Source organism: Thunnus thynnus, chromosome 3, assembly GCF_963924715.1.
Source record: "Thunnus thynnus chromosome 3, fThuThy2.1, whole genome shotgun sequence".
Classification (NCBI taxonomy): domain Eukaryota; kingdom Metazoa; phylum Chordata; class Actinopteri; order Scombriformes; family Scombridae; genus Thunnus; species Thunnus thynnus.
Genome location: NC_089519.1, coordinates 8,707,364 through 8,734,621, shown reverse-complemented (window position 1 = coordinate 8,734,621; position 27,258 = coordinate 8,707,364). Strand labels below are relative to the sequence as shown.

The 27,258-nt window shown below is 43.1% G+C and overlaps 3 protein-coding genes across 5 annotated transcripts; 2 read left to right on the top strand and 1 right to left on the bottom strand.

The window, feature by feature from the left end:
* Positions 1–1,149: 1,149 nt before the first annotated feature.
* Positions 1,150–21,275, top strand: ccdc88aa (coiled-coil domain containing 88Aa). Of its 3 annotated transcripts, XM_067583921.1 has the most exons (29): positions 1,150–1,558; positions 1,637–1,728; positions 3,392–3,497; positions 5,284–5,353; positions 5,971–6,029; positions 6,142–6,225; positions 6,587–6,727; positions 7,053–7,234; positions 8,358–8,439; positions 10,052–10,210; positions 10,439–10,585; positions 10,787–10,931; positions 11,510–12,178; positions 12,274–12,479; positions 12,569–12,763; positions 13,208–13,338; positions 13,451–13,592; positions 13,677–13,850; positions 14,182–14,343; positions 14,485–14,762; positions 15,045–15,188; positions 15,295–15,481; positions 15,711–15,856; positions 16,154–16,246; positions 17,060–17,262; positions 18,066–18,146; positions 18,758–18,985; positions 19,158–19,223; positions 19,491–21,275. In XM_067583921.1, exons 1-29 carry the CDS (start codon positions 1,496–1,498, stop codon positions 20,618–20,620), a joined length of 5,565 nt encoding a protein of 1,854 aa, XP_067440022.1. In that variant the 5' UTR covers positions 1,150–1,495; the 3' UTR covers positions 20,621–21,275. The 3 variants fall into 3 exon arrangements, with proteins under 3 accessions (XP_067440022.1, XP_067440023.1, XP_067440024.1); XM_067583922.1 differs by lacking the exon at positions 18,066–18,146; XM_067583923.1 differs by lacking the exons at positions 18,066–18,146; positions 18,758–18,985.
* Positions 21,276–21,380: 105 nt separating this feature from the next.
* mettl26 (methyltransferase like 26) lies at positions 21,381–23,422 on the top strand. Its single transcript, XM_067583936.1, has 6 exons — positions 21,381–21,726; positions 21,956–22,118; positions 22,523–22,582; positions 22,714–22,781; positions 22,926–23,004; positions 23,115–23,422. Exons 1-6 carry the CDS (start codon positions 21,533–21,535, stop codon positions 23,169–23,171), a joined length of 621 nt encoding a protein of 206 aa, XP_067440037.1. The 5' UTR covers positions 21,381–21,532; the 3' UTR covers positions 23,172–23,422.
* wfikkn1 (WAP, follistatin/kazal, immunoglobulin, kunitz and netrin domain containing 1) lies at positions 23,203–27,188 on the bottom strand. The gene is made up of 2 exons (XM_067583934.1): positions 25,712–27,188; positions 23,203–25,580 (listed from the first exon to the last, which is right to left on the bottom strand). Exons 1-2 carry the CDS (start codon positions 25,976–25,978, stop codon positions 24,069–24,071), a joined length of 1,779 nt encoding a protein of 592 aa, XP_067440035.1. The 5' UTR covers positions 25,979–27,188; the 3' UTR covers positions 23,203–24,068.
* Positions 27,189–27,258: the final 70 nt, after the last annotated feature.

Here is a 27,258-nt window from a genome sequence, read left to right as displayed (position 1 = left end):
TAATATAAGTGGAGTATATACTGTGTATTTGGCTGTTGACAGAAGGGAAACATCTCACATCTGTCATTCAGATTAATTAAATTTAAGCATGAAGTTTTGAAAGTGTACAAGAAATTGTATAAATATTCTGATTATTTACATTATACTATTATTAAAGGAGTGCATTCAAAGCCAATTGTAAAATATAATGTATTTTTAAATGTAGCATACATAGATGCTTTTAACTTATATTCCCTGTGAGTGAATTGATTCAATTAAAAAATATAGATTATAATTATCTGAATAAATCATGTAGTAATTGTGATTATGATGTTATTACTGTAAAGTCACATCTCGGTATTACAGTGTTTATTTGTATCAGTGACAGTTTGGTTCCGGTCTTAAACACTAGGTGGTGTTGTGGCACCGTTACTGATCTCTGGCTGCCAAAGTTTGGCATGAGTTGATGTTTTGTATTCAGTGGGAAGGAGAACATTTCCTCATCCCACACATGGATATCCTCCTCTGCTTTTTACTGCATCTCAATCTCCCTGAAATAGCCAAATTACTGAGTGTATCAGGCTACATAATAGGGATATTTTATGATTAAGGTTGAAGAAATGTTCTTGAAAATCAAAAATGAAGTTGCACTAACAAAAACTTTGTCTTTATGATTTGTAATTAAAGGTTAATAAGAGTCGCCTTGCTGAATGTTCCTAAATATTTTTTATCATGTCTCTTAATAGTTTCTCACATTAAAAAAAATGTCATCTGCAGTGAAGTGGCTAAACGGTGAGGTGGGTGTGTAACAGCAGTGTTGCTTTTGTTGTCGTGTGAAAGAGGCTGCTGCTGATGGGGAGGGGTGTGGGAGCGGTCGCCATGGTAACAGATTAAAGGCAAAGATATTTCGGATCGCTCTATTAGCACTTCTGCTGCAGTGGGTTTAAACTATGAATCCTTAAGGGGAGGGAACCGTTCATTTTGTTGTGTCTAGATTTGAGGGTTTTTTGAAGGAGTAGCATGTCGGGCTGAATTGTCACTTTTTATTGATTATTCTTTTTTTAAAAATCACACTAATACATCATTGCTAACTCTTTCTGTGTGAGTAGGGAAGCTGGGAGGAGGAGGAGGAGGGGTAGGGGGTGGGGGGGGGGGGGGGGGGGAATTGACGGCAGATGCCTTTGCAGCAGAGGACCATGGAGGATGTGTGAGGTGTTGCGGGACAAAATGCGGATGGGATCGCGTTTCAACACGGACTTGACGTCGATGAAACTGTCAGATCTCATGGATGTAGTTTCAAGAGGTGTCTGGGAGTGAAAACGCTAAGAGCACATTGTCAACTAGTTTAAATGAGATGGATGGAACGGGATCTCAGACGACTTGAATGATGCACTTATTTTTGCAAGACAGGATGACTTCTGAGGAAAATGTAGTTGCAAGGCAGCCATCAGCCTTTTCCTGATAGAAACAGCTGGGATATTCTGTTGAGATTCATCTCTCACAACCTTGATTCACGATGGAAATTGGGGTTTTTCTGCCCTGTCTGGATCAATTCATGCTGAGTCCACTGGTCACTTGGGTAAGTAATGCAGAAGGCTTCGATTTTCCTGCCAGAGACTGATATTACAACTCATCCTGTACTCTCTGTGTTATCTAGGTGACGACATTTGTGCCAAATGATGGAGGTGTGCACTTGGACTTTTCTGAATTACTGGATGGAGTCTTTTTGAATGACATAATGAGCCAAATGTAAGTTGTGGCTTAGTTTCTGTGGGTCACTTTATATTTCATTTGTCACATTTCAAATTTAGGTTTTGAACAGTGTCCAGATTGACATTCAGATTAGTAGCCTGTGTTTGAAAGCCATGTTCCATCCTAGACTATATATAGCATCTGTCATTCATTTATGATTGACTGTAAAGTTTTGATGAAATGACAGTATGACCTGTATCAAACAGAATCATCCGAATCAAAGTCTTTTTTTTGAGAATTACTGTAGTTATCTTTTCCCTCATGTCATCTACAGCAGGGACTGATAGAGCACCAAGTGTCTGCTAACATTCTTATCCAGGCACTAACAGTGCTGGCTTTGTCGCTCTGCAGTAATAAAAGGGATCTTTGTAGTCTGCAGCAGTCTTTAAATGCAACTTCCGCATGACTTACAGGTTAGGGTCTCCCCAAAAATGTTAGAATTAGCATTAAAGCTATAGATACATGACTTACACTATCAGCTTGAAGACTAGAAGTGTGCCAGATCTGCCAAGACATGAGGGGCATCATAGATACTGTCAAGATGCTACTTAAGAGATTATGATTTGAGGGCCGTATGTTCTGAGGGAATTACCCTCACCCATAATAAACTCAAACTGATGGTCCACTGGCAGTTTACAGTTGTGTCAAAAACTACTATGAGTTAATAAGCAGCAAGATGATGGTTTTAGCTCCCCTGTTAGGATCCACTGATGCTCCAGAAGGTAGAATCTGAAATCAAAGAGTTGGAAAGAAAAGGTCAAAAAAAAATGATGACCCAATGCACTTGTGGATAATGCTGTCTAGCCACCCCAAGTCTACAGTATCCATTCATCCCACTTATCCCCCAGGGTCACAATAACCAGCTCTAAATGCAAAACAATGCTGCACTGAGGGGAGGGGAGGAGGCGGGATAATCTCTTGGATTGGGAGACCCTCTGGGATTAGGGCCTTGTTGTTGGTGTTTATGGTACTGGGACACAGATGGAAGGGAGGGGAGGAAGAGACAGAAACAGGACAAACAGCACAGAGAGAGAGAGACAGGCTGACCAACAATGTGATGCGCAGGACAGTTAGGTAGCGTCTGTCTTTCTCTAGGTGTCTTTTAGGATGTCTGTCTGTCTGTCCCTCTGTCCCTTTGCTGGGATACAAGAAGCAAGATCAAACTTTATAGTTTGGTCCATCACTTGTTTCTGTTTGTTTGCCAGCACCTTTGAAAAAACTATTGTACTCTGCACCCAACAGACACAATTAGTGTTTTATTTCACAAAGGTATCTTTTCTTGGGCAACAAGAAAGGATGCAGACTGACCTACATTTCTGCACTGGGGCCTGTGAACGATAACAGCATATTATGTGACAGTTAGTCGCTACAGTAGGCCCGTACCAGCAGCTCAAGAATCCAACTAAAGGTTTTCTTTGGGGTGGAAAGTCTAACGCCACCCCATTTGGCTGGAAAACAGTCCAGTTTGGTAGCTGAAAGGAATGACGTCACACAGGCTAAAGTTAGAAATGAATAGAGACCTCATACATGTTTTCATGGCGCTCCTAAAGCCAAAACTTTTACCAGCTTCCTTTCATCCCACCCCAGTGATAGCCACTTATTTGTTTGGGAATAGTAGATATGTTGGGTAAAATGCCTTTATGTTGTTTCCCATCTTCAGAAATCCCCCGCCTACACCTCAGGGTGCAAAAAAGGTGAGCAGGGATCCAAGTCAGAGGATCCGCAACCTGAACTTCCTTGTCCAGCAAATCAAGACGTATTATCTGGTGAGTGTGGGATGTTTCTTAGCCATGTAATATGTTATATAATGCATCCAAGCTACAGGCTGCTTAACTCTACATCTCTCTCGACATGGGATTATGATATATGAATGTTTGATGTGGATTTTTCTACTCCACCTCAACTTTGCATCGTGCAGGCACACACACACACACTGGATCACACAAACCTGATAGTTGGTAGCACTTGTGTCCCAGCAGCTCATCTGGTTCTTCCTAAGATGCGTGCCCTAAATATCAGTCATGTCAACATCTGTGTAATCAGCACAGTAGTGAGGTTAGAGCGCAGCAGCGGGCCACAGTAAAGCTGCGGTCACAGAGCTTTAGAGTGACACATTTGAAGCACGAGACACTGCAGCAGCAGACAGCACGGCTGGTGAATCTTGGATTTTCTGTCTATGTCAGAATAATTAAGTACAATTGGAGCTAAGCTGTCATCTGTTAAGATCTGTTGAGATCACAAAAAAAGTAATTTCACTGGAGATGGAACAATCAAGTTCTTTAGGTACGTACAGTAAAGGAATGATGGCTTTTTATTATTTTTGTCACCACAGATGAACAGCGTTATTTTCAACATCGTGTCGAATTATTGTTTCTACTGAAATTGCTCTCGGTGAACATAAAGTTTGGTTTCTTCTTACATTTTGGTGTCAGTCAGAGTTCACTCTGATGTCTCTCAACACAGCTTTCCACCCTAGCACTTAATTCTGGAGGAAATAAAAATGGCAGAGATCAATAATGTCTACTTCTTGCTAAGAGAAAATCATGAAGAAAGTTAATTTGTTTCAGACTCCGTTGCAGAAAAAGTCGATGTAGCTTTTGCATCTTTAAACTCCTGCTGTCGTGTGAAACCACATCCGTTCCAGTGTAATTTTGGCTATTTTTATTCTGTAAGGTCAGCTGGAGGGCTTTACTTATTGACTTTTGGAAAAAAATGTATGATATTTTGAGTTAGAAGAAACAAGAGTTTGAACTGACAGAGACATAATTAAGCTGCAACTGGTGTGTATTATACTTGTATATCTAGTCAAACAAATTAATACAGTAAGATGCTTCAGTGCCGTGTATCCCTGACATATTTAGATTTGCACACTGATTCATCCTCAAATCAAATATCCTGATCCGAATATTCTAATAGTGCCAAACATTCGAGACTTAATCTGAGCTCCACACTCCATAATCACACATAAATGTGGAAAGGAGAGGATGATGGGAGAGCCATAACCAGTCAGTTGAACTTTCCCAAACGGTCAGGGTGGCAGTCACTGGAAAATGCGACTGTTGGTGTAGTCTCGCTGTACTGCATCAAAGACTAAATGATTCCAGTCAACTGTACTGTAGGTTTCCTCTCACAGGGGAATCACTAATAGTTTCCTGAAGTTTACAGAGTCACTGTTCCATGAGGAGCTATTAACAATCACTATTAAACCACACACACACACTAGTATTTACGCACATACTGTACATGCACTCGTGAACACGAACCACTTATAGCTAAAAACAAGGCTGCAGTTTTGGAGGATTTCACCACCGCACCGGGGAAACTGGCTCTGTCATCTACCCATTCAGAGCACTCGCCCGTTTGTTGGCTGAGTTTCTATACATGCGTCTAAGCAGCTGCTATGTGCTGTACATACATACGTCCCCGTCCATTCAGGCACTTTGGCTAGACCGCAAGAAAGGTTTTATTCTGTTCTCGCCTCAGTTTGGCTGAAATGTGCTTATCTTCCTTTTTTCTCCCTCTTCCCTCTCTGTTTCTCTTTTTTTTTCACAGGATAATCTGAGACAATTGATAATGACTCCTTTGCCAAACGTGTTGCTGCTTGGCAGGACTCCTTACTGTGGTATGCTCTTTTAAAAGTGTTCTTCCTCTCTCTTCTCAAGTGGAGCTGCTAAGTCAGTATACGGTTGGAAGCCTGATTAGTCTGTTTGCTGATACTCAATACACACGGCATTGATTTTTCAATGCAGAGTAAGATATTTGTAGTATGGACCTGGCTCATTTGCTGGCTGCTTGTAAAATTGGTCAAATTAACAGATCTAAGTGAAAATGAAGAGTTTAATTTAAAAAATGAGATATCCATCATTTGAAAGAAAAGTTCCAACAACCCTGACAGTAAAATTAAATGATCCAGCAGTATCAGTGCAGTTCAAGTGATCATCTTTGTGTTTAAATATTGAACAATGACCATTATTCAGCATTTTATCCCCAAATAATTGGTTCAGATATTCACACACAGTCTGTCTTGGCTCAGTCCTATACCATTTTAATTCAATTTCACTCTATCAGTCTGATAACAACACTGGCATGTGATGTTAAGGCTTTGGTAACTGATGACCCAAATTCACCAGCCAGCGCTCTATTCCACTTCAATCCATGCCAGCAGCCCTCAGTGCTTTCATCTGATAAGTTTCATCTCAGATAATTAACTTTTTGTTACTTGCCCCTCCACCACCACAGAACAAAGTTTGGAGGAGATGAAGAAGCTTTTGCTGTTACTACTGGGATGTGCAGTCCAGGTAAAAACACTGACTGTCTGAGGTTTGAGTCCAATGTATGCAGAATAACCACTTTCTCTACCCCAGAACCAGGCTGCATGAGCTAATTCGTTTTTTATTCTCATTTCATCAGTGTGAGAAGAAAGAGGAGTACATTGAGAGGATCCAGACACTTGACTTTGACACAAAAGCAGCCATAGCTGTGCACATTCAGGAGGTATCTGGTTTCTTCTTCTTCTTGGGACAAATGAAAAAAGAAGGTCAAATGAGCCATGTTAGCTGAATATAACAGATAACATAGGAAATGTACAGATTATAGGAACAGTTCTGAGGATAAAAACACTCATATCACAACCTCTTCCAATAACATGATCAATATACTGTCATCTACAAGTTACCTCGATGTTATGGTGCTTGCTCAAGTTATTCAAAACCAAGAATTTATTCAGAACTGAAAGCAGTGATTGCCTGTGAAATTTATAGCTGCATCAAGATGATCATTATGCTATTATGTGTTCATGCAGATTATATTGCTCTATCCTCTGTTACCCTGATTGTCCCTTTCCAATATTTTCCAGTTGACTCACAGTCAAGAGAACGTGCTAGATCTGCAGTGGTTGGAGTCCAGTGAAGTGAACCCAGATGAGCTGGAGGCCATGGCAAGAAACATGGCCATGCACCTCCGACACTTGCTGGATCAGAGGGACACCCATCTGGAGGTGCTCATGTTTGTTTTTCCATCACTAATTATAATTGTTTAAGATGATCTACTATATTACCTGCATTTTTCTGTGTATTTTGCAACTTATCTGAACCCACGAAACATATTCTGTACACGCAGTTGTAATTTGGCAATGAAGTAAATGGCTACAAATTGTCCGTATGAAACATAAAATCACTGTGGACATACTTGATCATCACAGTGAAACCATTTCAGTCAACAAGCTATGCTTCTAGTGCACAGATGTCGAGAGGAAATTGGGTATTGAGGTTAAATTGTCATCTGTAACTTGTTGCATTCCTCGATCCCTTCCTTTTTTGCAGACTATAGCAGAGCTAACGCAAGAAAAGGAAGGTGTGGTTAGCTTGCTCAGTAGCCCCTCCAGCCCGCAGTCTGCCAGCTACCCTCCCATCATGCAGCAGCAGCAGCAGGCCGGGACACAGCAACACTTGGCGGTGGAACTGGCCGACTCCAAGGCTAAGATCAGACGACTTAGACAAGAGCTGTGAGTACTGCGTGGATAGAGTTCAGGTCACACCACTAGCTAGCTGTGTCACCAAAAAAAAAATAGTTGTTCATTTATAAAAATGAAAAAATACAATGCAGTTTAACATGAGAGGATGAAAAATATGAATAAAATATTTATGCTAAAAATATATATATAATTTACACAATCAGGAGAGCAGATCATTTTCACTTTATACAGCATCTTTTACAATTTTACAGTCAAAAAAGCATGGCACAGCAAATATGCTAATGAATAAGAAAACAGAAAAAGAGCTGTATCATCCTGGCTAAAGGTTGTAATTTCCCAAAGTAGATAATTTATTATATAATCTCTTAGCATGTTATAAGTGGGTTGTTGGTAAGGAAGCTGAGGTAGCCTCCTCTCTGGGGAACTCCCAATAATGAGTGAATGAGAGAAAGAGAGATACTACAGGATAGGAGATGCCCCGGGGGAGTTTGGCCCACATTAATGCCTGCCTGGCAAGTTCCATGGCTGTGCACTGCCACTGACCCACATCGGCTCTGTGTTTCTGCAGATACTGCATACACACACACTAACCCTGATCCGATCAAGATCCCAGTTCCTTCTCTGCACTCTGTCCCCGTCTTCTCCATTGTATTGTCCTCTCTCGTTGGGATGCTCAGATTAACATACTGTTCCCTCTGAGCAAACACAATGTCACATAGAGCCGTCAAGTATGGCTTGACTTGACTTGCCCTGGCCTTCTTTAGACATATACTGTATGCATCTGAACAGGCATTTGCAACAACCAACAAAATAATACATTTAGAATTTATTTTAAAAAAAAAAAACAACATATAGGTTAAATGAAGTTCAGGTATAGGGAAAATATTGTGTTGGAATCCTTTATGTGTAGATTTAAAAGATGTAATCTGTAGCAACAGCAATAATAAGGGCCTATACACCATTTTAAATTTACCATTCAGCATTTGATACATTTTGTTTCCTTGCAATGATGATTAAAATGTGGAATGTGTGTATGTATACGTGCTCACTCTATGTTCATTTAAAGTATTTGAATATATACAAAGTTATTGCAGAAAAATAGTAAGTAGTGCACACTAACCTACCCGCCTGCACTGTTCACCCAACCCTACAGAGAGGAGAAGAGTGAACAGACGCTGGACTGCAGACACGAGCTGGAGAACATGGAGGCAGAGCTGAAGAGGATCCAGCAGGAGGTTTGAAGTCAAAGAAGACAAAGAATAAATTACAGCTCCTTCTAATAGTGACACACAGTAACCTTCTGACCGCTCTGCAGATTATACAGATTAATGCACACCATACTTTGCTGCAGAGCAGTGCTTAATGACACCAAATTTAAATCTCCGAACTCTGACTCAAAGACACAGCTAAAGCCTTTGTGGATTTATCTGAACAGGAGATCCCAATTCATATTCTCTGTTAAAGGCATACTATGTAGGATTTTCCTAAAACAACAATATGTAGACCCACACAAAAGTAATCCCTCTCAATCATCACTTATGACCCACTAGAAGTGTGTGGCGGTGTATGTATTCGCAGAGACTCTGTCCTCTGCCTGTATTTTCTTATTATTTTGCTATGTTCAGAACTTTGCTGGAGGTAAACCTTTGGTCAGTGGGTGTGTTGCCCCTAGCCAATAACAGCACACAAGATGTGAGGTTGAGATTCTTTAAAAACATAGCGACCAGGTTACATCACTGTGTTTTTTAATGTGCTTCAGTGTTTCCCTTAAATGCTATTGTCGCTGTTGAAATGGGATATTTATCTCTCTGTCTCTCTTCTCTGCTCTCTGTCTGTGTCATGGATGTATAAAGAGAACAGGTCTGTATCTGTATGACCAAGTGAGGGGCTTAGCTCCTCACACAGACACACACACAGACACACAAACACACACACAGAGCAGAGAGGCCACAGTGGACAGGATGAAGCGTGCCCTTCAGCTGCATTCACAACAAACCCAACAATGCGGCACCTTCCCACAGGGTTGTGTTGATATGTGCAGAGGTGTGGGCGTGTTTATTTGTGCTTTGCAACATAACTGCCATGAAACAAGCAGAAAATAACATTATTTTTCTGTGATTCACTGCTTTGTTCTCGCTACCGCCGCTCCCCCTCTTTATTCGCTCTCTAGCTCGCTCGAATACCACTGCTCTCTCTCTCTCTCTCTCTCTCTCTCTCTCTCGCTCTTGCTCTGGTGTCGTTGAACCGAGGAGGAGGGGTCAACTATAAAATGTTGTATTTACAAACAGCAACTGACAAATCCGACATAGTATGCCTTTAAAGCCTTTTGGCTTAGGTTGGCTACAATAGTTAGCATGGTTCATATGTTTCCAACAATGACTGGAATTTAAAGCAGCATTGATAAAGTTGATATACTGGACATGTTAGCAAGCAGTTACTTGTTTTCACTTCCAGCAGACATGGAGACGCTGTTATTTGGATTTGTATTTCTGACCAATATTTACTCTCATGTTAGCCGGTGGTTTCCACAAACTCCTGAGAAAAAAATCTGGCTCTTTTGCTGCTAAATGCTCCACCATGTTCGCTAACTAGTCGCTAACTTTGTCTGCTGTTTAGTGCTGGGCCATAAATCTCTGTGGGTTCATCACTACATACAACAACCTTTTCACATACATGTAGTCATTTGATTAATTCTTAATATAAAAGTATTGATTAGTGCAGCTTTAAATAAACCAACTTGGCCAAAAAGGTTTTCTGCAGTAAAGACTAGCTGAGAAAGAATGGCGCAGATCTACATTTATTTAAAGTTTTTGCTAAAAATCATGACTCTGTCTGAACCTTCACCAGAACTCCCAGTTGCTTGTGGACGCCCGCGCAGCCCGCACCTACCGTGACGAGCTGGACGCCCTGAGAGAGAGAGCCATCAAGGCGGACAAGCTGGAGAGTGAAGTGGGACGCTACAGAGAGCAACTGCACAAGATGGAGTTCTACAAGGCCAAAGTGGAGGTTGATGCAGTATAAATATTTCACCAGTGAATTTTGAGACATTAATTTTGATCATATATGGTTAGTCTGATGTGCCAATCACATATTAACGAATTTTAAAATGATTTTTTGGATGATAAGATGTAAGGAGTAAGATGTGTAGTGGAGTTTTTCTTACATATGGACATGTAAACGCGAAAGATGGAGATTAAGAGAAATATGACAGTCGTGTGTGTTTTTGTATCTCAGGAGCTAAAGGAGGATAACAGGGTGCTACAGGAGACCAAAGAGGTGCTGGAGGATCAGTTGGCAGGCTGGAGGGCACGCTCAGATAAAATCCACCAGCTGGAAAAGCACAGCCTGCTGCTGAAGGCCCGGATCCACGACATGGAACAGGTCAGACATCTGCACACAGGGAGATGTCTTGTGTTAAGCCTCCTCTACAAATGACAACACAGACCAGTAGCGTATAACTCAAAAACATCAAGAACTGAACATTAGATCAACAAGTCCTCTTTGACTCTCAATGGTCATCTTGTACTTTTAGCATCTTGGACAGAAACCATGCTCACTGATAACTTTGTGTCTCCCCTTCAGGAGAGGGAGGCTGATCGGAAACGCATTGAGGAGCTGCAAGAAGAGAACCTGGCTCTGTGTTTAGCACAGAGGAGGAGCATGGAGGAGTCCCAGCACCTGGGTTGGGAGTTAGAGCAGCTCTCCAAGACCACTGGGGACTCTCAGGGTAAAGGCTGGTGTTCAGATGAAGTGATAGATGTTAATAGTTAGATAGGTAGAGCAGATAATGAAGGAGATGGTTATGTAAATTACTGAAGGGTGTGCATGCATTTAGCTCCATTACTGGATGTGGGATCAGGAGCAGTTCAACTCAAATGAATAAAAACACTTTAAACCTTCTCCCATGGCTGGTCTAAGTACTAATTTACCAATTTTATTTATAAATTTATTATATTTTCTAATTTAAGGATTATTGGAGAAGTTAGATTACTGTATCCTCTTTTATTTACATGCACACAGAATTTGCACTTTTCGGCACTCAGGCTCAACAAAAGATAGAGAGTATTTCCCTACATTTGAGTGGAGCTCCTACTCATCTTATATCGCTAATTTATCAGACTAAATGAGTTTAGATAGATTCATAAGACATGTAAATAGCATAGAGACTTTTTTTAAATGATCCCCAAGTATGTATGACTCCTAACCAAACTACCACTTTAAATGTTTATCCGTTTTTCATTGTCAATCTTGAGTTCTCACCTTCTTTGGACCCAGTGTTAATTGTCATGATGTGTTTGTCTAAAGGCCAGCAGACTCTGAGTGAGGAGGTGAGTGAGAGGACCCGCAGTCGCATGCTGAAGCTGGAGAAGGAGAACCGAAGTCTCCTGAGGACCATAGAGGATCTCAGAGATGCCTCTCTTAATAACAGCAACCAGCCCAAACACAGCCTCCGTCATGAGTATGACCATGTCTGCCAGGTGGTCTGTAACACCAACAACTGTACCTCATCAACAGACGAACCCACAGAGTTACAAACCTACTGCTCAAATATAGAAAACCACACTAATGTATTCCAGCTCAGTACAGTAACAGAGCAGACGTCCAATGGAGTTTCAGAATGCCACCAAGCAGAAGATCTGGAGGACATCCAGAGTGAGATCCTCCTCACAGATAATTCACACCTTCATATTCAGGAAAAAGGACAGCTAGAGGACGGAGACAGAGGAGACCATCTCAAAGAACTGATGTCTGATCTGGAAGTATTAGAAAACCATCACAATAGGCGCCATTGTTTTGTTGGATCACGTGATCACTCCCCTGGCTCAAAGAACAGCAGCCCCTGCCACAACAGCATCTTCACAGGTCTGCCAACACGCTCCTCCTATGCCAGCAAGCACACACAGCGGCTGGAGGCCAAGTGCAGGGCCCTGGACACAGTTAATCAACATCTACAGACTTCCCTTGACAACACTGGTAGGTGCTATACATTATAATGTTGTAATCAAACAATGATTAACCCCCTTACACACTCCACACAGTTTATTTTTTTACCTCTTCTATCTCTTTAGACCGAAAAGTCCAGCGTTTGGAGGCAGAGGTTCAGGAGCTGGAGGCAGAGAACCAGAGTCTACAGGCCAGCTTGGAGGAACTCCGGATCTCTGCGCGACGCCTGGAACAACTGGAGACAGAGAAGCAGAGCCTGGAGCAAGAAACCACAGCTCTGGAGAAGGAAAAGAGGCAGCTGGAGAAAGAGAATCGACGACTCCGCCAGCAGGTAGGTACAGTAGGCCTGTTTACTAGGTGCAGGTAGGATAATGTCATGGTTGAATAAAAAGACCACTGTTCTACCGTCTTCTGTTTCAGACTGAAATCCAGGAAGCCAATTTGGACAGCAGTAACGTCTGTATGGCAAGCCTGGAAAGGGAGATGCGCTTTGTAGTCAAGGAGGTGGAGGGGTTAAGGGAGACTGCTGAGAGGGTCAAAGGCCTGGAGAGAGACAACAGAGAACTGACCAAGCAAACTGCTATCGACCAAAGGACCCTGGCCACCCTCAGAGAGGTGAGGGGAGGAAGTCTGGGCTGCCCGGCTTACGCTGACTGGATAAATAATCTGCCCTGACCTACCCTGAAATTCCACTGATAATGCACTGTTTCCCCTGGGAATTTGTACAGCAGCTTTGACGTGTATTCCCCATTGACATCAGCTTTAGTTTTGACTGGATTTGATAGGCGCACACTTACAAACTCATACATGATCCGTAATGTATAAGCCAAAACAAGTAACTGAACACAAGCTGACTACAGACATTTTTTTTTTTAAATTAAAATGTAGTCATTTAATTAATTGTTAGTATAGAGGTATTGATTAGTGCAGCTTTAAATACCCCAACTTGGCAAAAAAGGTTTTTAAAAAAATGTTATTTAATTTTTTGTCTTAATATGAACAAAATCTCTCACATGAATATCAAAGCATCTGCTAAACATTAAAATTATGTCTCTCCAGGAACTGGTGAGCGAGAAACTGAAGACCCAGCAGAGAGATAATGAACTAGAAAGGCTGGCCCATGAGCAGGAGATGAAGATCCTGAACCAGGAGAGTACACAGCAAGCGGAACAAGATGCACCAGACAACAGGTGCAGACATACATACAGCTTGGAATTTATATAATTTAGATTATTGAAATTATGGAACTCTTGAAATGATTGTTTCAAAATGTATTACAAAATAAAATCATTCTCCGAGCAGCAGGTTCAAGATGCTGGAGTCAGAACTGGAGTCGTCCCTGAAAAAGTCCCTTCAGATTAAAGAGGACAAAATGGCCGCCCTAGAGGCTCGTCTGCAGGAATCCTCCACCCTCAACCAGCAGCTGCGCCAAGAGCTCAAGAATGTAAGTCATGTCAGTAAAGTTCAGCTTTGCAGGCCTGTTAGTTCTTCTCCAGATTCAAGGGTTCAACATCTCTCCATCACACAGGTGAGGCTGAGCTATGAGGCCCTGCAGCAGAGACAGGAGGAGGAGTGGACAGCAGCAAGCTCCACCCCTCCAAGAGAGACTGGCAAGGTGATGAGCGAATGGCTGCGCGAAAGTCAGGAAGCCACGAAGGAGCTGCTGAAGCTCAAAGACCGCCTGATTGAAGTAGAGAGGAATGTAAGTGGCTGCAAGACTTTATTCTTCATTGGTCTTAAGGCCCTTATGGGATCACATTAAATGACAGATTCCCTTACACAACAGAATTCCCTTTTGATGCCAACTTAACGTTGTTAATAGAAGAGACATTGTTCTAAAGCTGATATTACACTACTGGTTGTTATGTTGTTCCTCCTGCAGACAGTACTGTTGCATTCGCATGTAGTCACTGTAGTCAGAATAACTAACTTCCCCTCTCTTCTCCTCTCCTCTCATCACCTCTTATCTCCTCTTCTCCCCTCCCCTCTCCTCCCCTCCCCTCTCCTACCCTCTCCTCTCCTCTCACATACAGAATGCGACACTGGAGGCAGAGCGCCAGGCTATGCAGTCCCAGCTGAAGCAGTTGGAGAGCCAGTCTGACAGCCAACAGGCTCAGATTCTTGCCCTGCAGAGGCAGGCTGCCTCACTGCAGGAGAACAACACGGCCTTGCAGACGCACAATGCTAACCTGCAGGTACCAATACAGCACACTCTATTCTCTGTAGTGAACATTACATAACAGCCCACTCATATAATCCTGAAATAGTCCTACAAGATTCTCTATCAAGCCTTTGCAGCAGCATTAACCCCAAAACTGGCCCTCTTTCTTCTCCAGGTTGAGAAATCCACACTGAACTCACAGAGCGCCTCCCTCATGGCCCAGAACGTTCAGCTGCAGCATCAGCAGTCAGGGACAGAAGGTGAGCGAGACAGCGCCATACGTGAACGTGAAGAGCTGCGTGGTGCCCATGAGCAGCTATTACGTGATCACGAGCGGCTGGCGGCTCTGCATGAGCGGCAAGCCATGGAGTATGAGACCCTGATGGGCAAGCATGGCTGTCTGAAAAATGCCCACCGCACTCTGGAGCTGGAGCATCGCACACTGCAGGACAGGTGAGGCAGAGAAGAGACAGGGAAGCTGAGGTTAAGAGAGAGAATATGAGGATATATGAGTATATGATATAATATTTATTTAACTAATTAATTGCAGTGTTTTTAACAGCACATTAGTTTTCATTGAGTCACTAGGAATGATTGATTAAAAACACATTTTGCTTTGATGTAATTGAAGCAAAATGAGGCCTCAAGGCTCATTTTTTCTCCTGCTTTATCAGATCAGTGTAAGACATAATTGGCTGGCAAAATTGCATTTAAAAATTACCTTCACATATTTAGGTACAACAGCCTGTTGCAGCAGCGTACCAAGCTAGAAGACCTGGAGAAAGCTCTGAAGGAGGAGCAGATGAGGATGGCTCTTGAGAAGGAACAGCACAGCACCACCGCTGCTGAATGTTGCAGGCTCCGTGATGAGAAGGACTGGTGAGGAGGCACAAGCACAATCTGTCACATTAATTGACATTCACTTTCACCTGCACATAAACAAAAGCCCACGCACACACTTTCTCACATTGTCCATATTTTTCAGGCTGAACCAGACGTACCGTCAGCTTCTTAACGACAATGAGTTGCTCACAGTCGATCACAAGCAGCTCAAGAGCCAGCTGAATGAGGCCAAGCTGGAGCACACCTGGCTGGAGGCTGACTTCTCCAAGCTCAAAAAGGAGTATCAGCAGCTGGACATCACCTCCACAAAGCTCACTAATCAGTGTGAGGTATGAACATGCAGCAAGCTGATCTGGTGTGGTATTGTCCCTTGTAATTGCCTCTTGACCTCATTACAGTCTGTATAAACTCTCTTTATCACTGACTTTGTCAGGGCTACATAGGCTCAATTAGCTGGTTTAATGCGTTGTGTTGCAAAATTTCATTTTAATAATTGTGTGACAAACAATACATGCTTACAGGTATGCATATACACCTGCTTGTCTATGTGATGTTTAGTTGCTGAGCCAGTTGAAAGGCAACCTGGAGGAAGAGAATCGCCATCTGCTCACCCAGATCGAGACCCTGATGCTGCAGAACCGAACCTTGTTGGAACAGACTATGGAGAGCAAGGATCTGTTTCACGTTGAGGAGCGACAGTATATGTAAGCAGACATTACCAAAACATACCATATTTTACCATGATGTGATCATTTGTGCTGAAGATACACAGGTACTGGGGAGAAAGATGAGTGGTGTGAGCCAAATGCAGAAATTGGGCTAACACCATGACAAGATATATTTCCATTAAATAGAGTTTGATGAGTTGATTTACAATATTTTGTTAATGAGTTGTTACATTAGTGCTCAGTGTTTGATACAGCCCAAAAACACCAAAGTATTATATACTATGATTATAATTGAAGATGTATTAATCTTCTCTCTCTGTTGTCTCTGTTCAGTGACAAGCTTAATGATTTGAGGAGGCAGAAGGAGAAGCTAGAGGAGAAGATAATGGACCAGTACAAGTTTTATGAGCCCTCACCTCCTCGCAGGTAACTACTTTTTTAAACCATTACAAGAGTGATATGACTCTCTGCATTCATTGTGTACTCACTTATACATTGAGATGAATAGTTTTCCTGATCTTTACCGCAGGACATGTTTGCCAACATGCTACCTGGCTGGCAGGAACTTCTCATAAGTATCTATTTTTTAATCTGAAAGAGGAAAACACTCATGTGAGCCCACTGTTTGCTAGTTTAGTTCAACTCTTTATGATTAGCAGTGCTTGACTGACTGTTGACCAACGCTTTTCTGTGCTCTTCATAACACATCAGTCATGTGGGTTAGAGTGGTGTAGCTCATTTTAATCGATGGACAGAAAATCAGTCATTTTAGTCATTGTTCAGGCAAAAACACTAAAAGTTTGCTGATTGCAGCTTCTCGGTAGTAAGGATTTAAAACTTTTCTGTGCCACACATGATTGTAAACTTTAATATCTTTAGATTTTGGACTGTTGATCAGAAAAAATAAACATGAGAAAAAGATGCCACCATGAGCTCTAAGAAATTATAAATTTTTCACTATTTTCTAACATTTTATAGACAAAACAAATAATTGAGAAAATAACTGGCAGATTAAGCAATAATGAAAATAATCGCTAGATGCAGCCCTAAAGTGGTGACTGGCAACCTTTAAACCTAGAAGTAAATGTACCTGAGATGATTGGCCAAATGGCATGTACACAAGACCTTTTCCACAATAGAAATATGCAAGTGAATAAATGAAATATTGGGTGGTAGATATGACAGGACTGAGGTTATTTGCCTCTCATTCATTCCTCTTGTACATCTGCTCTTCCACAGGCGTGGGAACTGGATCACTCTAAAGCTGAAGAAGTTGATCAAATCCAGCAGCCGCGAGCATGGACCAGAGCGTCCACCCACACCAACACACTCAGGTGTTACTGAGCCACACATTTCCTGTCACGACAACAGCTCCTTCATCAGCTCAGATGGCTCTGGAGGCACTTCAGCAGGTGATGCCATCTCACCCCAACGTAACAGCAGTGAGTATGAGCTTCTTGAATCCACCAGATCATCTCCCATAGACCTCGCAGAACCGATCTCATTAAAGGACCAAAGTCCCATCATCATCACTTCAGCCATAGACCAGGAAGTAAGAGTCAAGCCTTGTCTCCCACTGAGGCGAACACCACTGTCAGAGGCAGGGCATAAAGATTGTTCAGGAGAGTGTTCATGTAAAGCCCAGCACACAGCCAGTGGACAGAGAGACAGATCTGCAGATGTAGCTTCATTTGAAGGACGGATATCTTCCCCAAATCTGACAAAATTACCCCCTCCACCTCAACATTTTTCAAGGAGACACAAAAACTCAAAGGATTTTTAAGTAAAATCTGTTTAAGCACAGTGTTCGTGTGCTCTTCTTTGTTTTGTCACACATTGTGTCCTGAACAAAATGTTTTTAATCGGTTTGAAACATTTTTAACAATTGCTTGAGATGTGCATGACTCAACCTTTTATAAACCCTCATACATGAAGAATGAGATCTTAGTCATTCAAAAGTTAGTGATGATTGAATTCAGTGTGTTAAAAAAAGCAAGCATATGTTGTGTCATTCTTCCTGATGCATGATGTGTGTGAACTTTCCTCAGCAGTCCACAATTTGTCTCCCCTGTGTCTTTCTCGTGTGTTAATGTATTTCTTCACTCCTTCCATCCCTCCTTCCCTTGTATTTTCCCTCCCTTCCTACATACCTCCCTCTTTCCCTACTCCCCTCTCTCTCTCTCTCTCTGCTTGCATCCGTCACCTCTCGTCTACCTCCCATGTGGCTGCACTTGCTGTTAAATAGCCACACTGAAAATGTTTCCCCGTATGAGGAACAGGCTGAAGGACAGAGACAAAGTCAAGTCCCTCTTCCGCCGTTCCATGTGTAAGAAAAACTGTGGTCCAGTGTTTGACCCCATCTTGACTGAAGCCTTTTATTTCGCTGCTAACTCAGTAATACCAGCCGTGCCTTTTCTTTATGATTTTCATCATCTACTACATGCCATAATGCTAAAGTAACTCCAGTTTGAGTTCATTATTGTCAACAAGGATGCTTCCCAGCACTTATAAAACCAGTGGTCATGTGTCAGTAATTTGTCCATTCATGCCAACACCATTTAACCACAATAACTCGATGATAATAATTTGATATGATATTACAGTTTTAAGCATCTACAGCAGTCACTTTCCTGCAAAGTAGCCTCATTGGAAGACAATCTGGGGTATTTTAATCTAACAACAGAGGTCAAAGAAATGCTGCATTGCAGGAGGACACTGATGTCACATGAGCACTGTCCTACCAGGAGTCCACTGCACTGTAGGGAAAGAGTCTAGTACAAAAATCATGCACTATTGTATGGTCAATGGAGAAAGCAAACCATCCCTGTTTTCCACACCACAGAAAAAAAAACCTCATTATCTCCATGACCAGTTCACCTGTCTACCCCTTCCCTCATCCACCTCCCACTTGTTCCACTCCTCGATCCAACAATGCAGCCCTGAGCAGCTTGGCGTACCCCTCGGCCCCGTTTGAGGACAAGCAGTGGGCACACAGCTCAGAGCAGCTGGAAGAGGACAGGAAAGACGCATTGACCTCATCCCTTACCACATCCATCTTGTCCATCCTCCACCTTCATCCCACCACTCCGCCATCTGGCCATCTCCAAATCACAGCCACTGACACTACTGAGACTGTCCCAGATGTTTCTGAGCTGTGGGTGACAGGTAGAGCCATCCATGAGCCATTGTTTCATTTGACATCATCTACATTTGTAAAGAGTAGAGCAACACATGCTTGTGCTTTTATGTGATGAGGCTATTGAGAAGAGTGACATGAAAAACTTCACCTGTACCCATTCAGTGATTTCTCATTTTATTTATATTTTATGTCCCACAGACAAGGATTCAAACGATAGTGCTGTGCCATCTGGATTTGAGGACAACGATGAGCTGCAAAACCACGGTAAAGCCCTGTGGATACTCGTTTAGAGGATTCAGCAAGCATACAGATGTATTACCAGCTCAGGAATTAGAGTAAATCCATCAAATCGCAATCATGACCTTGTTTCATATTAATCTGTATGCTGACCGCAGAGTTCAGCAACTACCAGGGAGACTTGATTCTGCTGCCCCCTGTTGGTCATGAAGAATATTATGTTGATAAGCATGATATAAAATGGACATGTAATCCTATAGAGATAATTATTTTGTTTATGTACTTCCTTTCCAGGGCTCAACGTGGTCCAGAGTCGAGCCCAAAGTGAAAGCAGTGGTGAGTTCAGCTTGAGCCTGGATAACGAGCCCTGGTCGAATGGCAGCAGCCCTGTCCAACAGCCCCAGTCACGCCGCTCCTCCTCCTCCTACCAGCCACCCTGTGATACCTCCACCCCCCAGCACACACAGAAACAACAGCACACAAGCTCTTCTGCTATACACAAGGAGAAAGCGTCCACCATGCCCATTACCAAGAGCCAGAATTCAGATCTCCAGGCCACACCAAAAAAGAAAGAACCTGGGTCAGCTCAGGACTTCTGGCTTATGAGGGGTACAAAAAACATCAGGAGGGGATCAAGAGGGAAAGTAACACGTCGCTCATCAGATTCAGGGGGCACGGTGAGAATGAGCCCAGTGTTCAATGGGATTCATTCAAAATCGAGCCCTAGCAAAGCTGAAACCCACCGAGCCTCAATTTGTTCACCGATTACAGTGTTGTATGTTCAGGGTAAGTCATCCTCAATGTCTGGCTGCCTCAACTGCTTCTCCACTCCTCTGGGGAAAGAGGTGCGACTAAAGGGACCCAGGTCCCCTAAAAGTCTCCCTCGTGCCAGCAGTGTCATTTCCACAGCCGAGGGCTCGTCACGTCGCTCCAGCGTCAACAGCGACTGCAGGGTTGCAGTCAAGGCTGAGCCGCTCCCCGCCCCAGTCTCAGAGGAGAGCAGTCATCAGGAGGAGCAGGAAACAGCCAATCAGAATCAACAACCAGACACTAAAGACAAAGAACTTGAGCCCGCTCCTCCAGTCAAACCCCCCAGAGACCCAGAGATCGTTGTTGCCACAGACCGCCCCAGATCCCCTGTACAGGAGCCACTTTTTGGCTCCTCATTCACTTTCAATTCCGTCTTCTCTAATACCATCTTCAGTGATTCTGTGGTGACTAGCACGAAGAGTCTGGATGCACTTGAGAACAACCAAACCTTCCTCTGTCTGAATTCGTCTCTGGTGCAAAACTGCCCACTTGTGAGCCAAGAGTCTGCTCATAACACGTCGCAAACACTGCTTAAGGTGGAAAATGAGCAGAGTGAAAATGCAGAACATGCAGCTGGGCTGGAAGAGAAGGACAAACCGCTCTCAATTGCATGATAGCAACTGTCAAATCGTTTTGTATGTTGCGTTATTCAAATAAAGCAGGTAGCTGCAAGCCAGTTCTCATCACATCAGCACAAGCACACAATTTTAGTTACTGTAATTTTGTATCTTTGCAGTTTATTCCACTGTTTACCTGAGAACACAGTAATATTACATGGTGCATTCAGTAAAAAGATGTTTAGGTGCTTTTGGTTCTGATTTCTATCACACTGCTATAGTAACATTACCAGCTTTTACTTCTTATACAATATACCTGAGTAACAGATAAAGCAATTCACAGTTTCTGTTCAGATTTGTTTGCACAGGTTCTGCATAATATACTAAATTCAGTAGGCCTATGTATAGATCTTCTTTTGCCTGTTAATAATTAGGTTGTTGTTGTGTCTCAAGCATGTTTAGCTTTACTTTACCACACTGACAATCCTTTGTTATGTATATTTGTGTTTGCCAAAACATACTCGTCATTGTATTATTTCTTTTTATGTCCTCATGCTCAGGCAGTACTTTTAACTTATTATACTTTGATTTCTGTCTCTTAGATTTGAATTTGATCGTAGGGGGAAATGTGATGTTCAGATTGTGAGATAATGTGTAAATCTTGTAAAATACGATGTGAACCTGGTTGCTTTTTTCCCCTTAAATAAAAGAAACCCTCTATTAAAATTTACAGAAGCGCACAGTCATGCTTTTATAACGGTGCGGAGAACTTGTGCCCGCCCAGTATTCCTATTGGATGTCAGCCCTGTCACCGGACGCAACGCGGAAGTGGACCATTTTAGTCGAAAAAACAAAACATTCGTGGGCAGGTGTTGAGTTACTCTGCGTGGTGTAACCTAGTCGGGTCCGCTGGAGTGGCTCCGTAAGCTGTATCGTATAACTCGACAGTTATACCCAGAGTTTGGCACAATGCTGAACGCTGCCGCCGCGGAGAGGAACAAGGACCCCATCCTGGCGGTGCTCGGGGAGAGCGTGAACACCGGGAGACCCCTGCAGGCACTGGAGATCTCCTCCGGTACCGGGCAGCACGTCACACACTTCGCTCAGGCCCTGCGAAACATAACCTGGCAGCCCTCCGAGTATGACCGTCAGTCTCTGGCCAGGTAACAGTTTTTACATTTAAAGAGCAGCTTATAAACGTACGTAATTGCGGTGCTGAATTGAAGATGAATCGCTGAGTAATATGAGGCATTGGTCGTCCTACGCAGGTAGTACAGTAGTTGCGCACCAAGCATGAGAAGTACGAGTGATGCAGGCGTACTCTGCTGGTATACGCGTGTTTTGTTGGAGAGTGTCCGCAATAACAATAATATCTTTTGTTTCTATTCTCAGTATAGAAGCGTACAGAGCCCACTATCAGTTGCATAATGTGAAGCCTGCTATCCACCTGGATGTTTCTCTGCCCCATGAGTACTGGGGAGGGATCCAGCCAGAGAGCCTCGATCTGGTAGTCAACATCAACATGATCCACATTTCTCCAATAGCTTGCACACAGGTTCGTGTGTGTGTGTGTGTGTGTGTGTGTGTGTGTGTGTGTGTGTGTTTGATGCTGCTGTGGCCCCATTGCTCATTTTTACTATGAGGCCCCCTAGTGGATTTATCCAGCCTTGGTTGTATCTAAAATTCCCCAGTGCTTTGAGGATTACAGCATTTTTTAACATTGTTAAAGTTTGAATAGCTATAAAGTGGAAATACTGCAATACATACCATCAAGAGTGTCTATATACAGCATAAGCCTTTTGACTCTCGGTGATTACTGTAATCAATGCCCCTTCACAGTTTCTGCCTCAGGTCTCTCAATCCTTTAAAAAAGACTGAAGTAGTTGCCCCTCCTGCCACTCACACTCTGCACGCATGATGTGATGTTAGAGCCTGAAGACATCCCTTTTCTTCTTCTAGGGTTTATTCAAGGGGGCTGGAGCAGTGTTGAAGCCACAAGGCCTATTATTGACATATGGGGTGAGTGAAAAACCGTTTCATGGTGTTATAAACATGCACTTAACACATTCATGCCACACTAATATTAACAAATCTAAATATGAAAGTGTGATGGTAAATGTTATATCATATCCTTTGCTTTTGACACTCAGCCCTATGCAGTGAATGGTCAGATCACCCCACAGAGCAACGTTGACTTTGACTACAGCTTACGGCAGAGGTGAAGTGTATTTTATGAATCTGCAGTGTTTCATGGAACTCAATATAATTATGAATGAAATGGTCACACAGTACCAAACTTAAACTTATTTGTGTGTGAAACCAAATGTAAGTTTGTTTTAAGATTTATCGCTTTATCTCACAGGAACCCAGAGTGGGGCCTCAGAGATATCGCATTCCTCACTTCAATAGCACAAAGAAATGGTTTATTCCTGGAGAAAATAGTAAGTAATCAACATACTTTTTTATCTTTTAAAAAAGATGACAACATAAACAATGCAATTATGGGAGTACTGGTTGAACTAATGTATGATTTAAATGTTTTCTTTGTTAGGTGGACATGCCAGCCAACAACAAGTGTCTTCTGTTCAGGAAGGAGAGTCTGGTGTGAAGTGTCCCATTGTTTCTTTTTCTGGATGCAGACCAGTATCGGAGCAGGAGGGTCAAAGCGCCTTAACTTACACTTGAAGCTCAGATACATTGCCAAATTTTTCTGAACTGTAAACAAATCATGTTTCCCCTTATTCTAATACACACTGACAGTAGATGAAATAAATTGAGCAGAATTGTTATATTGCAATCTATTATACACTACATTCTGTATTGCAGACTTGAGTAAAATGAATGAAGCTCACAGCTTTACGTGGCCTGTGTCTGTATTTGCCTCCATACAGCTACCTACTCTTTTTTATTTTTTATTTCAGTTTGCAGAAACATCAGTAAAACTAACTTAGGAGAAGTGCTTTGTAGAGATAGATATTTAAGAGGGAATGTGCTGCACATTAGATCTTGAAAGCATACATAACAACAGAAGGGAACACCAATGTAAACAACTAATATAAAGATAACTAATAAACATAATACAATAAAACAGAAAAACACAATATAGAGGCAATACACTGTAGGTAACTATTTTTTTTAGCATCAAAAGTTAGGTTGGTCAGCTTGTGTGGCTGCTATTCTGGCTACTATCTCATTTTTCAGAATAATAACACACAAAATACATGTCAAAACGAAGAATAATCAAAGAAAAAAATCTATTTTATAGTTATTTAAAACCAAGCATTTCAGCATTAGTAAGGCCTCACAACACATCTGGAATGTAGTACAACCTGTGTTGCAATGAATATATATCATACATACAAAAATAGCTTCCATAACTTTATGAACATAGATAACATTTGATTAAAAAAGTATTAAATATCAGCTTCAGTGCTAAAGGTTCAGATGACCACAGGCCCATTTATTAGTTTAAACATCTGGGATGACAAGTCTTAAGTCCTAAGTTTCAAAATGTCCCACAGGCCTTTTTCCCCAGAACCTCACGTAGTTTCTTGAGTCTGCGTTCAGTTATGGCTCTGACGTAACTGTCTGATTGGATGATGGCCATGCCATCCTGCACTACACCCATCACCAGCAAAGGGTTTTCCTCCATGGTGATGTTGGGGCAGGGGCAGCTCCAGTCTATCTTAGCAATAGTCACCTCTAGGTGCTTTGTATTAAAGAAGGTCAAACCCATCTTTTCATCTCTGAGAACCTCTTCCAAGCTGAAGCGGGCTAAACCAGAGTCCAGATCCTCAATCAGCTCTGTTAGTCGTCCCACGATGGCAAAGTCACTGCGGCACAAGCTGGGCACCATTTTCCCCTTCACCCGACAGGTCTTACAGGATTTCCTTTTAGGTTGCGGACAGTTTGCCTCACACTCCTTTTGGGTGCGGAAGCTGTTGGCGTTCCCATGGCAGCCCCCGTAGGCAAACGCTTGGCACAGTTTCATGAGGGAGTTCCAGGCCCAACGCACCTCCCAAGCTTTGCAGGGACCCTGAACGGCAGGCAGGGAGCAGATACCCATCCCCTCTCTCTGACAGGAGGCCCTGCACTCCTCGTAGGTCTCAAATCGGTTGCGGCTGTCGTCACACCCACCGTTGCTGAAGGCCATGCAGGAGCCCAGCTTGCTGTCATAATACCAATCCACATGGCGCTCACCACTGCACACTCTCAGGTCTAGTTCAGCCAGGCAGTCTGCTGGTGAGAATGGCCGCCCCATGGGCATCTCAGGGTCTTCAGAGAAATCATCATCAGCCCGGCGTATGACAGACAGCGGGTAGTCTGCACGCAGAACTCCTGCAGAATTGCGTGCGATGCAGGTGTAGATGCCTGTATCCCAAACCTGGGCATTGTAAATGACAAGCTGTCCAATGTTGGTGATAACCACGTTGCCATACATCTGATCGGGTCTCATGACAAGCCGCTCACGCCGTTCACTCTGTTTCTCCCATGTTACATCAGGTCTGGGGACTCCTATAACATCACAGTGGAAGCTGACTGTGCCTCCAACATAGATGGACTGATGGTGAGGGTTGGAGTACAGTGTGGGGGGCATGGGGTCATCCTGGGAGGATGTTGGGGTGGGGTGAGCCGTAGTGTCCTGAGGCAGGGGGCTGGTGTGGGGTCCGGCGAGGTAGAAGCGGCAGGTGACTACAGTTAAAGACACCCCCCGGATGCAGGCCTCTGCATCCATGTAGCAGCGGTTGAAATATGTGAGGCCATCCGAAGCACAGGTGAAGTTGGGCTCTTTCTCACATCGGTCCTGGCACTTGCAGATGGGTTGGCCGTCCCAGATGTCACAGGTCGCTCCCTGCTGGCTGCAGATAAAGCCGTCACAGGTAACTGTGGGGGCAGCACTTCCCTTACCTCCACCCTGCCCATCTGGCTGGGCAGAGGTGCCATCAGAGAAACGCGCAGCTACACAGCTGTTGAGGCCACACACGTTGGTGCAGCATTTCTCAAAGTCAGCACAGTCCTGCACAGACACGATGCACAAAACAGCAGATATGAAAGCGAATTAAATACAAAAAAAATAAACAGAGTAAGATACAGGTGCAAAAAACTGATCATTCTGTTATTCTGTAGGGAAAATATAAATTACATCACCTCATCAACTTTGCAGTCTCTCTCGCAGGTGCTTTGCGCATCAACCCAGAGATTTGAATTCAGCTTGTTAGGACAAAGTCCCTCGTGTTCAACTTTGGATCCTGCCACACTTGCACACAAAGAAAGTTCGGGTAATTCGCAAACCAAGAGCACCAACAAATACGCACGTATCCATCCTAATCCTAGTTTATTTGAGTTTGGCGCATCAGGCCAACTTGTATCCTTTTTGCATCTCTGCTCCAAGAGTTGAAGAGGGATTTTATACATTGTTGTTCTTTTGCATGAGTCGCCCCCCGAGTAATTCCATAACTCCTTCAGGTCTTCAAATAAGGAAGTAGGTTGTAGTCGTTTTTTCAAAGGTGGTCGTCCCTTCCGTACGTAAACATTGTGGAAACAAGAGTCAGTTTGTCGTGCGCAGAGAGGAGAGTTGTAGTATTCCCAACGATCAAGACGAGTTCCCGTGCGCTGGACATTTAGTGAACAAAATATAAGCCAGACATGAGTTTAAAAACGCATCTGGGTCGCAGGAATGTTTTGTCTTGATATTAAAACAAAATTCTTGCAACAATGGGCAAAATTGAATTCAATTCTCGATTTCCCAGAGCAGCAGAATAAGCGAACGAAACTGCACAATGAGAAAGAAAAGACGCAACATCAGCCTTTCAGAGTGTGAATGGAGGTGGAAAGGGCAGCCCCTCTGACCGCCCCCGTGGTCGTCCAGTGTCTGAAACTTTTATGAAGCAGCACCATGCGCTAAGCAACTGGACAAACATTGTAAAAACATCAAAGAAAACGTGGTGCCGCGGTGGCAAGCTGTCCCAACAACCGTGCACACGGAGCCAAACATTCCGGTGAGAAACCCAAAGTTAAATGTGTCCAGACAGAATTTATAGAGGTGTCATTCATAAATAAGATAATAGGCTGTTTTGATCGCTGAGAACTGATGTAGTTGTTGGTTAGAATGAGATTTTCTGTTATAATTATATCTTTCCAGCTGTTTTACGCAATACAAACATATCTAAGTACTAATTTTCTTGCACAAATCAAAGGGAAAATTGTACAAAAACTCGTCTGGAGCGCGAGGCGGTACGCGTGAAAACTAAACACGGGGCGTGTCGCATCATGTCTTGCAAAACATGTTGTTTACGTCCTTCTTGTCTAGACGTCGGTCAATTTAGCACTGTCCCTCATTCACACGGAGCTCAGAGATGCCACGGTCAGGTGGGAAGACGTAAAGCGCCACATTTTCAATAGTGTGCGACTCATCTTTGTCCGGGCGCGGCCCCGAGGCGATGAGAAGCTGCTCCCCTCATCTTTTCATCGGCACTGACCCTGCAACCTTTGGCTGACTTATGACCGCGCTGCATTCATGCGCTGCATCGAAGTCCCGGTTATCCAAAACTGGCCAATACCGAGAGAGCCGCTAATCAATTCAGCACCCCCATCGTTTTTATTACCGACAGGCCCCAGGCTAGACAAAGGGAGAAAAATCTATTCCCACAATGGAATAAATTATTTATATCTATTTAAAAAAAAAAAAAATCATT